This window comes from Sardina pilchardus, chromosome 9, assembly GCF_963854185.1.
Source record: "Sardina pilchardus chromosome 9, fSarPil1.1, whole genome shotgun sequence".
Taxonomy (NCBI): Eukaryota; Metazoa; Chordata; class Actinopteri; order Clupeiformes; family Clupeidae; genus Sardina; species Sardina pilchardus.
This window is the reverse complement of record NC_085002.1, coordinates 9,071,038-9,083,537: the sequence shown is the minus strand read 5'-3', so window position 1 is coordinate 9,083,537 and position 12,500 is coordinate 9,071,038. Positions and strand designations below refer to the sequence as shown.

Sequence of the window (12,500 nt, the reverse complement as noted above, 5' to 3'; positions counted from 1 at the left end):
CATCCATTTTCTCTCAGAACATGGACTCACTTATATATATAAAAAAGACAACAGCACAGATAATAGTATATTTTATGCTTTAGCTATAATTTGCTTTTGTTTAAGGCCATCTATTTTTTTTTCCTGACGTGACTGTAGACCTTCCATTGTCCACAGTTTGTCTTACTGTAAGTGTGCAGTAAGGCAGTACACACACTAATGTATGTAATAGTTCATTACATTTATGCTTGCCAGTGAAAGCTTCAGTTAAATCCATTATGTGTTATTCCGATGATGAATTATTAACAGGTCAAAAGAAGTCCTGTTGTGCTGCCAACACAAGATTTGTAAAGACGGTTGTTCATTCACAGACACATACTATTTCAAACAAAGAGTCTGCACGAGGAACACAGATGTGGAAGACTTTAACATGAATTCTTCTATAGTGGTGAGCTCTTTCATCTTTGAGACCAATCATTTAAAAGCAAAGGCAAAGTTTCTCACACACGAGACGGAGCTGTAACCATATGGCCTCGGCTATTGTAAACATCTTGTCTTAAACGTCTGTGATCACGTCGGCCCCTTCTGATTGTTTACGGGAGAGTCGTAATGAACTGTGCATGGTCAGAAATAGAGGCTCTGTGCAAGTGTGTGTGTTTACGTTTGATTGCATTTGTTGTGTGTGAGCTCCTTAGATGTGTGTGCAGGCAGAGCCGGGTTTGTATGTAAGAGCGTATCAGCAAACACTGTCCTCTGGTGGGGCCTGCCATAGGATATTGAGCATATTCCTCTGCAAATGTATCCCGTGGTTACCAGGGGAACTGGCGGAGGGAACCTGATCTGAGACCAGGTACACAAGCCTCTGTTCTAGATTATAGCAATTAGAGTGCAGAACAGCACAAACTACACCAAGGACACCATGAAAGTTATCAAAGTTTATTACATTTTTTTATATACAAACAACCCTGCAAGGCACGCTTTGTTTAAATAAGAATATACAATACTTTTTTTTCTTTCCTCTGAAAATCAACCTGGTTTCTTTTTAGATTGAAATGCATAATTATATATTAATAAACTGTATATGAATCCCAACACACACAGACAGAAGGCCAACAGTTGAGTAGTTACAGGCGACCAGTTTTATGATTCTCTGTGGTGTCGGGAGAAGAGATCAAACCCATGTAGAATGGAACATCATTCCCTTAGTGAATCTGCTGTAGTGCTTTTGGTTGTATAGAAATGGTTGCAAAAAAAAAATAAAACATGAAAATAAATCTCTCAAAGAAAAACGTATCTCCTAAAATTACACCAATGGAGAGGTGCGACAAACAATCAAATTGCAGCCTTGAGGCAATTACTATAAAAGGTACAGTGAAAAGAGAATATTTTTCAATACCTCTGCTAGATTCTTTGCTTCAAAAGCCAATTTGTATATATTTGTATAAAAAAACAGGGAAACAGCTTGACATGCTTCCTTCTGAAACCTTATCTTGTCCTTGTGCCTTTAGAATGAAATAGCTGTTGAAGTTCTCACATCTTATTACAACACAATATACAGTTTGCAGATTCAGATTGAATGTCATTTCTTAGTTGCAGGAGATGAATTGCTCTTGCCTGCATTTCTGTGTGAGAAAAGAAGACCCCTGAGCACTGAAGACAAGGTCAAACTCAAGGGATCACATTGTAATGCACAATACAGAACTGAGGAGAATTGAGATCTGGCAAGCATCATTCCACAAGACATCACTAGGGGGCACTATTACATTCTGAATTAGTCCACAACAGAAAGAAAACAACTAAATGTGTATTATTATTATTGTTGTTGTTATTATCATTGTTATTATTATTATTATAATGATTATCATCATTGTCATCATCATCATCATCATCATCATCATCATGAAACAACACAATGGAACTCTGGGCTGTGTCGTCCTCATAGGTTTGGGCATAGGCTCGCCTAGAACACTAGCTGTTCCTGTTTGTATGGTGAGAGGCTTTGAGGATGTCTACGGCAGGCATGGACACCACCGAGGGGCGTTTAAAAGGCTGTGGAGGAGCGCAAGTCTGGACAGGACAGGACAGGACAGGACAGGACAGGACCGTCCTGCCTCAGGCTATAGGCACGGCCAGGCCGGGTCCGCTCAGGTGCGGACCCCTCTGGCTACACGGGCGAGCTGAGGTGGAGGTGAGTGGCCGACTCAGCAGCGCTCCACCAGCCCAAGAGGAGAGAACAGGTACACAAACAAAAGGCACACACATACACACACAAAATAGAAAAACGTGCGCGCGCACACACACACACACACACGCATATACAAATACTTGCTCACACATACCCACACACACAAAGAAAGAAAGAGAGAGAGAGAGAGAGTGCGAGACTCCAACGTCTGATGGGTATACAGCACATCAGCACAGCCTGGGTTGTTCATTAGATGAAAACTAAAAATGAAAACTAATAGTCTAACATTGCATATTAGCTTTAACGACATAAAGCAGAGATGAAGCCTAATTATGAGGCATAATCGTGCCAAGCGAGAACTGCTCTTGGGAGGGGGCTCCTTGACGGCTGACATTCGTTCTGAGAGAGTCCGCGGAGAGATTAGGGTGAAGTTTAATATTTATAAAGCCTCCTCCGCTAAATTTTGATTTATGAAAATGCCCTCTTCATCTCTTGTTTATGAAGACTTAGTGTCGTTAAAGCCAATGCGCAGCGCGACCAACGACAACACGAGTGATCTGGAGCTAAAACAGAGTTGACAGAGCATTTCATAAATTTAGTGCGCGAGCCCGACGCGGCTAAAAGTCATTATTTCTCCGAGAGACTCGAGAGCGCAGGGGTTTCTTATGCCCACGCCGCTTTGGTTCCTTGAGAGTGATACGTTTGTTGTCCACCCCACCCCCCCTCCCCCCTCCCCCCATGTACTTGCTGACATTAAAAATGAACTAGCCCTCTAAATCAGACTAAGCCCTGTCATCAACCACTCAAACCAAAACACATAAAAAGGATAAGACCATAGGCCAGAAGTTATGGTGTCTAAAAGAAAGTCACTCCTACGGTAACAATGCTATAATTGTGCAGGGCGGGCGTGTGGCCCGGGCTCCTACGGCCTCTCTTCGCCATTGCTGGGAGGAAGAGTAATCTAGCACATTCTCATTGCTCATTCGTTTGTTTGTTTTATTTATGGCTGCCGGCTGTGGCAGGGGTCTGACCAATGGCAGTCCACCGAGGGTTGGAAATTTGGTTTTCTGAAGCAACGTGGTCCGCCCTTTTTTTGTTGGATTGGCTGTCCATGATGTCCGTATCCATGACATCTACCTGAAGTGTTGGCCTGGCTCCACAGGCCGCTGTCATGCCAACAGCCCCAGTCGCTTGACCTTTGCGGACAGGAAAGAGTGGATGATGAAGACCATGGTCTTAGGGCAGGAGCTCAGGTCCAGTTGCTGAGAGACAAGAGGAAGAGATACACACACACATTCAACATTCAATATGACTGTACAAGGGGACTCATGACTAAATATTACGGGGCAATTGCTCTGTCGCTAGTTTGGAGTTTAACACGGTTTTAAACTGGAGTTGGAGTCGGGAGTTAGAGCTGAAAACCGTGTTAAACTCCAAACTAGAGACAGACCAATTGCCCCTACAGATGTAACAATCAAATATACAATAAATCATCAAGAGTTACACTACTAGCAATACTACTACTACTACTACTACTACTACTACTATTACTACTACTACTTTACATTATAGTCAGCTGCATATATGACTTGACCCCAAAAAAATTCTAACAAAAGGTTTCTCAGTGGTTTACAGTAGTATCAGATGTACTTAAAAACATACTAAAAGTTTACCAAAGTTTGACTGCAGGAAAGGCTCCATTTTCAAAATGGCCGCCATTAGGTCTTTAAAATGACCATTACTCCTTTATATTTCTCCTAGACTAGGTATACTGGTGCCTGATACGTGTTTTGGCCATGTAATATTCTAATTAGGATATTTGCATGACAGATGAGTGAGTACAAGTACAATTCTACATTAAAGCTATGAGTTAGAGGCATGTTTAATGCGAAAAAATAAGTAATTGAAATGAAGTAATTTTTCCCTTTTTTCATAGAGTTTTGCCTAGTGTTGGTGGGTTCTGTGGTTCATAACCACTAATATCACATTTGGCTAGGGTCAGTGTCACTATTGGTAGCATAAGCCAGTACCTGGAGCCTACAAAGGTTGCACAGGTAGTCCAACTCCTCCAGAATGGTATAGCTATATGTTCCATTGCTAGAAGGATTGCTGTGTCTCCCAGCACAGTCTCAAGAGCATGAGATTCCAGGAGACAGACAGTTGCTCTTGGAGAGTTGGGCGGGGTGGTCCTTAACCAAGACCAATTTCTGCTCCTTTGTGGAAGGAGGAACAGTAGGAGCCCTGCCAGGGCACTACAAAATGACCACCGGCAGGCCGAATGTGTGAATGGTGTGAATGTTTGACCACACTGTCAGATACAGACTTCATGAAAGTGGCCTGAGGACCCAATGGCCTTTAGAAGGACCTGTGCTCACTGCCCAGCACTGTGGAGCTCAATTGGCATTTGTCTTGGTTCGCCACTGGCACCCTGTGCTTTTCAAAGATGAGAGCAGGTGCTAGCACATGTGACAAACCTGAAAGGGTCTGAAGATGAAGAACGTTATCTACCTGCAACATCATTCAGCAGATACCATTGACTGCCTCCTCCCACACTCCCCTGACTTAAATCCAATTGAACACCTCTGGGACATTATCGTAGTCAAGTTGTGAGATGACTGTTGCCTGTACCAGGAGTTAGGTAGCAGCTTGAGTCAAGTAAGCCCTGATTTTCTGTATGTGGTAGAGTGTGAAATGGCACGACCAGCCAACCGAGGCAACATGATCGGAGAAGGATAGTTGGTTGTCGAGAACGATTGCTAAATTTCTTGCAGCCCTGATAGGTGCAACAGACAAGGAGTCAAATGTGATGTTGATGTCATGATGCATGGTAGGTTTAGCTGGGAGAAACAGTAGTTCAGTTTTTGAGAGGTTTAGCTGGAGCTGGTGTGCCTTCATCCATGTAGATATGTCTGAGAGGCAATCTGAGATCTGTGTCGAGACCAAGGGGTCATCAGGTGGAAAGAACAGATAGAGCTCTGTGTCATCTGCATAGCAGTGGTATGAGAAGCTATGTGAATGGATAATCTGTCTCAAAGAGGTGGTGTAAATAGCAAAGAGAATAGGGCCCTGCACTGAGCCCTGTGGGACCCCTGTGGTGAGATAGTGAGGGCTGTCCTAGCCATGCTACGTTAAACGAGCATCCTGTGAGGTAGAATTCAAACCAAGAGAGAGCAGAGACGAAGATGATATCTAGTGTGATGGTCGGGCTGATCGACTGAAGTAGGCTAAGGTAGGTATCGGGTCCAACGAGCATGTGGTAGGACGGCTACATGTCAGGAGTCCAGATATTTCACTCTCGGAGAGAGGCGCAATTGCTGAAAAAGAGGTGGTAGGAGTTTGTAGGAGTTCACTATCTGAGCCGTGTCATGTGTTGTCTCTTGTGGGCATGTGTAGAGAATTGACTGCTGATTGCCGCCACTTTGTTCGTAGAAAATGAGGCAAGGGAATCCACTGTAAGGCTGGACTGAGGAGGAGGCGGCTGAGGGTTGAGTAGTGATTTGAAGGTTGAAAAAAGTTTCATTAGGAGCATGCTCCTATGCCATCAAGCATGTTGGGTCATGCAAACCACTGAGTACCATTATAAGTTGCTGCAATGAAGTTCGTGCAAAATGGACTAGCCTGCCACATCATTTTGTTCTTTGATTTTTTTTTTTTTTGGGGGGGGGGGGTCTTTGAATTCAGTCCTCCGTAGATTGGTTATTTTCATCCCCCAAAAACAATGTGGCATCATTTTGTTCCTAACACATTACCCAGTCCATATCAGTATGGGTATCCGGCATGCTATTTTTTCTCATGAGATCTGATGTGCTTTCAAAGTGTTCCTTTTTGTGAGCAGTGTATAGTAAGAGTTAAGGTTTGCTCAGAAAGACAAGAAAGTAGAATATAAATGTACTGATAATGGACCAAAATATAGAATAATTGCCTTATTCTCTTATTATATACATGGTGGCCATATTGGAACCTTACCAGATTATACTTGATTTCATGTGATCAAATTACTTTTTAAAACTTTGAAATTGTTTTTGAATGATATTTCTATCATGAATAGCAATAGAGACGGTCGATATTTTTACATTTGGTAAATGGCCAACATCAGGTTTGTCTAAAAATTAAGTCAATAGCTTCCTTGACCCTGAAAATGACGAGTTAAAACTTAATTTTGACTGATCATCTCAATTATTGAGACTCGATACAAATGTTTTCCAAAACTCAAAATGGCCTGTCCCAAGGAGAAATATTACCTTATAACTTCAGCACACGTGGGAAAACAGAAATAGTAAGCTATAATCTGCATAAAGTGTGCTTTCATTAATATCAGAAATGCAGTATTTTCTCTCTTTATATCAGGATATGATATAGGCATGTACAGTAGATATACAATAGTATAATCCTCGGATGTTTCAAGGTAGGCTATTGCAATGTGTTTTTATAAAATGTCAAAAATCTTGATACAAACCAAATCGTGAATTTGATGTATCGTTACAGCCCTAATAATCTCACAAAGTCATGAATTCCAAGTATGTAATCATGCCAGTGCAATTTAGACAAGTTCAATGGATTCATAGACCCAGAAAACATGGTGTTAGACACCAATATCACTTGGCTAGGTCAAAAAATGAAGGAGTTAGCATATTTTAAGGGCTTTTTGCCCATCTTGGACGCCATCTTGAAAAATGCACCTTTCCCGTGGTCAAACTTTGGTAAACTTTTAGTATGTTTCTAAGGACACCTAATACTACAGAAAATAGCTGAGAAACCTTTTGTTAGAATTTTTTTAGGGTTAGGTGCTTTTTTTCCATATATGCAGCCGCCTATTAGTAGTATTAGTAATAATAGTAGTAATAATAATGGTAATAATAACAATAACAATAATGATAATGATAATAATCATCATTTGACTAACAAAGTAAGAAGTTAATTAAGAGAGAACGGGAAAAAATTAAAAAGAGTCCAATACACAGACAATCAGCCTTGAATATTTGGTCTGTTTGGTGCAGACAGCCGTCGGTCTGGAGAGCAGTGAGCTCGTCCAATACAAGGCCTGTGTGTCTCCAGTACACCTCCACTGCCCGTGGCATCTGTGTAACTAAGGTACTTTGGCATCTGCGTAACTAAGGTTCGACTCCCCCCTCTGACCACCGCCACCTCCCCGGGCCACAACAACCGCGCTGAATATGCATGACATAACAAACAGAGACGTTGACCGAGAGAAGCGCACGACAGCCGCTCCAGACGGAGGGGTTCAAAACCAGAACTCACTATCTCCCCCTCGGGGCCTCCGAAGTCCAGGAACATCATGCGCACGCCGTCGTCGGCGGACATGCGGAGGCGCTCAAAGGGCTGGTGCAGCAGGACGTGCCTCCGGACGCCCGCCTCCTCCGTGAACAGCGTGAAGCCCTCGTCTATGTGCACTCCCAGCATGCACTGCTTCCCGTTCCAGCTGCACGCTGCGGGGCCAGGACGGCACAGGTGAGGAGAGGAGGAGAGGAGAGCAGGAGGAGAGGAGAGCAGGAGGAGGGAGGTGAAGAGAAGACAGGGAAAGAAAGTGACAGCAGAAAGAAAGGGGAATGAGTCAGACATGAAGGGCACAGAAAGGAGAATGAAAAGACAATTCAGATTTGACATTACTTAGATACAGACTGTAACAAACGTTCACTTCATCTACTGATGTTGTCTGTACAGAATTGTCCTGAATCTTATTGTTCTGAATTCATTCATTCAGAATTGTCTTCAGCTCAGTCCTCAATAAGACTTGAGAATGTTTACCAGTTGACTACTAAATTGACTATTTGCTAAACCACATATTGAGAGGCTGTGTTACATCAATTGTCCAGAGGAGGGCAGTATAGCGTTATTCATGCAAGCCTTTGAGCAAGGTCACTTTTAGAAGGGGGACTGTGGTTCAAATGGGATTTTAAAATGGCATATCTACTTCTTTATGAAAATATACACACACACACACACACACACGCACACACACACACCTGTGGTGACCTCCTGAATGAGCTCGGCAGCAGTGTGGCAGCCGTCCACCAGCAGGTGTGTCCAGGTGGAGAGCTCTTTGGGGGAGTCCACCCTGAACACGTGGGTCTCTACGCCCTGCTTCGTCCCAGTGCGCAGCCCAAACGACAGGTCCGACTCGTGGAGGGGAGAGGTCTTACTGGGGCCAGAGTGAACCAGCCTGAGAGAGGGAGAGAGAGAGAGAGAGAGAGAGAGAGAGAGAGAGAGAGAGAAAGAGTGTCATGGGTAATGTGCTATTTTATTGCTCTAAATGCTTTGGCAACATCTGAACAGTCATGCAACTTTGAAATTGAATTTGAGAGTGAGAGAGAGAGAGAGAGAGCAAGAGAGAGCATTAAGGGACAGAAAGATAGACAGGAAATGTTTTGTGGTTTGTTGAGGGTGATATGCGTGTGGAGCGTGATATGTGTGTGTGTGTGTGTGTGTGTGTGTGTTTGTGTGTGTGTGTGTGTGTGTGTGTGTGTGTGTGTGTATGTGTATGTGTGCGTGCGTTCGTATGTGCCTGTGCATGTACATGTGGGTAGCTGTGTGGTTTTGTATACGTGTCTTTGCAAGTGAGTAGCCGGGTGTGTGTGTATGTGTGTGTGTGTGTGTGTGTGTGCGTGTGGCTAGGAGTGTGTGTATTGATGTGTGCCCTTGCCTGGTGGTGATGAGAGGGTGACTCCTCTCTGGTTTGTCTAAGCTCTCTCGGCTCTCAGGTAGAGCCTGGTACAGAAGCAGGTCCTTGTTTGTCAGAACGGCCAGCAGAGACTTCTCTGATCCCTGTGAACACACACCAAACACACATAAAACACACATTCACACACGCACACAAAACACACACGCACACAAACACATACCTAATGTTGGACGAAATACTCTATTAGGCTGAACGACAATGCAATACCTTAACTGTACTATTGTCCAATTATCTAGGCCATCAAATGTATTTTGGGTGTCTCTAAGAATAGCTTGGATAAAAGTCAATTTTCCCTTTTACACAAAAATACATCTCTGTCTGTCTTTGTGCCTGTGCCTCTGTGTGTGCATGCTTTACTTTAGTCCTACGCTTTTTGGTGTTCTGTATGTATGGATGTGTGTTAGGAAAGGTGAACTATGTGACATGGCACAATCCCGCATTCCCAATATTGTTGTGAGATTCCAATAGCTGTCGTGAGGTGGGCTATAACTCAGAGCAGCGGTGACAGGCTAAGACAGCTCCTCTGCTGACACAGGTCTACTCCAACGGTGTATCTGTGCAGCTCATTTCTTTTCAGTTGGATAGACACTGGCAATGTCTCTCAAAAACCAGGCGCCACATATATTAGCTGTCCATCATAGAGCGACAGAGAGCAAAATTGATACAAATTAAAAAGTCAAGTCATTATATGCCTATTGTTTGGGCCTGGAGGCATCATTTAACCAATGCATGACACAATGTCAACCTTTTTATACTCCGACCTTATTATGACTATCTAAAATTACATTTCAAACTCTGATTAAAAATATGATTCTGTTATTTCTTCTATTTGTGATAACATCTCATGGGAAAAAATGCTTGATATTTCCTATTTTTCACTTCACAGCTATGATGTGAATGTCATTGCACTAAATAAGCAGACTGTGTTTGGCTGTGCCTCAGACACATGGAAAAACATGCCTTTTGCAGAAAAACACTGGCTGCCTTCTGTGAGTCATGGAGCAGGACCATGAGGGTGTGGCTGCAACGAGAGCGAGCGAATAACAGCCATGCCCTGACCACTGCATTGAAGCAGTGCTTTCATCTGTCTGGCCATACTGATAACATAACTTAAAATGATTATGATGAAAAAGATATGCATTAAAATATTGATCATTGCTCTTTAAGATTCAGGGTTGCAGAGCACTTAACCTCATCTACCTGGCCTGGCCTCCATTACGCCCCGCTTTGTTTATGCCATACGTCACACGGGAATAAGTGCACTTAGAAGGCACAAATGTATCTAAGGGCACTCAATGAAGTGTTATGGTTTGTAGACTCACAACCCTCAGGCAAGCCGAAAGGTTTGGAGTGGCTTTTTCTAACTCGTTAGATCTTTCTAGAAGGAAGGAGGGAAAGAATTTGGGCCAAGACTCAATGTAAATGGAAAGTACCAGGACTGCTCATGCCTTCCCAGCATGCACTGCATTGGACCCCCTGCTATGCATTGTGGGCCGTGACTCACAGATGTATGACCCGGACAGGATTAAGTAATCAACCCAACTGGGATTACTGTACATGAATGTGAGGATTAATGATGAGTCATGGTTTCTCCATCTCCGACCAGTTAAAAGACTGCAGCCTCCAGCATGGCCCCTAGTCCTAATCAACAGCCCTTAATCAGGTGATTTAGACAGGGCCATACGCTTGCCTCCCTGTGGTACCCCTCTTTCTCCTCTCTCCCCTTCTCCGCTTCACTCCTCTCCTCCCCTCTCCCCTATTCTCTGCTCTACTCCTCTCCTCTCCTCTCCTCTCCTCTCCTCTCCTCTCCTCTAGACTGGGCCATACAACTCCTTCTCCCCTTCCTGTGGCTCTTCACACCCCCCACCACTCTTCTACTCTCCTCTCCTCTCCTCTCCTCTCCTCCTCTCACCTGCACAGTGATCCATCCCAGGTGTTTGGGCTCCAGGCCTGGCTGCAGGCCCCTGAGGGCCTCCTTGGCGCGCGGCACCAGAGCCAGCATGACGGTGTGGATGGCCGTGCACCAGCCCTGGGCCATGGCCGGGTCCTTGGCCCGCAGGAACACCGAGGTCTTCCTGTCCGCCGTGGTCACCTCCAGGTACCTGGCGGGGTGATAGGAGGAGTGTGGGGAGGAGTGGGGGCTTGTTTAGAGGCAGGCAATACACACATACACAGGTACATGTGCACACACATACAGACCTGGTGGAGCAGTGAGAGGAGGGGAAGGGTGTATGCTGTGAAGTGTGTGTGTGTGTGTGTGTGTGTGTGTGTGTGTGTGTGTGTGTGTGTGTGTGTGTGTGTGTGTGTGTGTGTGTGTGTGTGTGTGTGTGTGTGTGTGTGTGTGTGTGTGTGTGTGTGTGTGTCTGTGTGTCTGTGTGTCTGTGTCTGTGTGTCTGTGTGTCTGTGGTGTGAGAACTGAGAGAAAGTGGAGTAGAGCATTATGTCCAATATTCCAATATGTGGTTTAATGTTCTGTATTATGTCCAATATTTCAATATGTGGTTTAATGTTCTGCATCATGTCCCAATATTTCAATATGTGGTTTAATGTTCTGCATTAGGTTCAATATTTCAATATGTGGTTTAATGTTCTGTATTTCTCACTAGTAGCTTACTTTGACACTAAAAGCATGTGCCTGTGTTGTGAAACTGCATGTACTGCTCCTAAACATGGAAGGCACCAGTGTTGATATCACTTATTGTTCTCTGTTTCGCGTCAACAGCCATTGATTAGGGTTGACTGAATGTCTCCTGGCTTTTGCTGTTATTGCATGATTATCTATCTTTTGCTGTTGAATACTTCAACCCTAATGATCTCCTTGTCTAGTCAGAGCAGCTGATGCGCATCATTGTAAATAAAACTCTGTTCCAGATTTTTCCTACCATTGGTCTGACTGGGTCGCCATTCATATGTGACCATTCAAAGCGAAATCAGTCGTTTTGCGCACAACATTATTTTGAGAAAATCAACAATAACAAACGTCCGGGTTAAAATGTTGAATTTCACGTTTTTGCATAATTCGACTGTATACAGTCTACAGTTTCATATCGTGAACGCATTTCATGGAAAAACATGCGTTTTGACTGTTAAACCCGGCGAAGATTCAACACATTTGCTGTCATCCCGTTGTGCACGCGCCGCTTAAAAAGGTGATTTCTCCTCTTCTGGCATATTGTGACAGGAGAACCATGTCAACTTTGGATGCGGTTATCTTAGCGATAGTTTGAGTAATACCCTCGATATACATATCGCTGGAAAGCGTAGTTTATGGCCGTTCACGTGAGCACAATAACTTAGTTTATTAATTAATTTAGTAAATTTTACCGAAACGGCTGGTTCCGCTTTACAGGGTCACATATGTGGTATCAAAATTACCATCAGGACAGAGCAGAGCTGTTGGTGTAGAAGGAGTCCATTCTCATGGGGTGTGTGTGTGTGTGTGTGTGTGTGTGTGTGTGTGTGTGTGTGTGTGTGTGTGTGTGTGTGTGTGTGTATACAGAAGCCCACAGGTGTGCAGCCCACCTGTTCTCTGTGTCTGGTGGGCACTGCCTCCTGCTGAGCTGGCACATCTTGAGGGCCACGCTCCTGGTCTCCTTCAGGTCCGCTCCGGCCGCCTGCTTCTGGGGGGTCATGGGG

General features: G+C 44.1%; 1 protein-coding gene across 1 annotated transcript in view; it reads right to left on the bottom strand.

The window, feature by feature from the left end:
• Window positions 1–2,903: 2,903 nt before the first annotated feature.
• The window catches only part of snta1 (syntrophin, alpha 1), a 29,461-nt gene continuing 19,864 nt past the window's right edge, over window positions 2,904–12,500 (bottom strand). Inside the window, exons 3-8 of the mRNA XM_062545614.1 lie at window positions 12,387–12,500; window positions 10,777–10,966; window positions 8,826–8,947; window positions 8,149–8,345; window positions 7,424–7,611; window positions 2,904–3,426 (exon numbers count right to left, since the gene is read on the bottom strand). The exon at window positions 12,387–12,500 is cut by the window's right edge and continues 73 nt beyond it. Coding sequence (XP_062401598.1) covers window positions 3,334–3,426; window positions 7,424–7,611; window positions 8,149–8,345; window positions 8,826–8,947; window positions 10,777–10,966; window positions 12,387–12,500 — 904 coding nt within the window. The 3' untranslated portion in view covers window positions 2,904–3,333. The remainder of the gene's footprint in view (window positions 3,427–7,423; window positions 7,612–8,148; window positions 8,346–8,825; window positions 8,948–10,776; window positions 10,967–12,386) is intronic.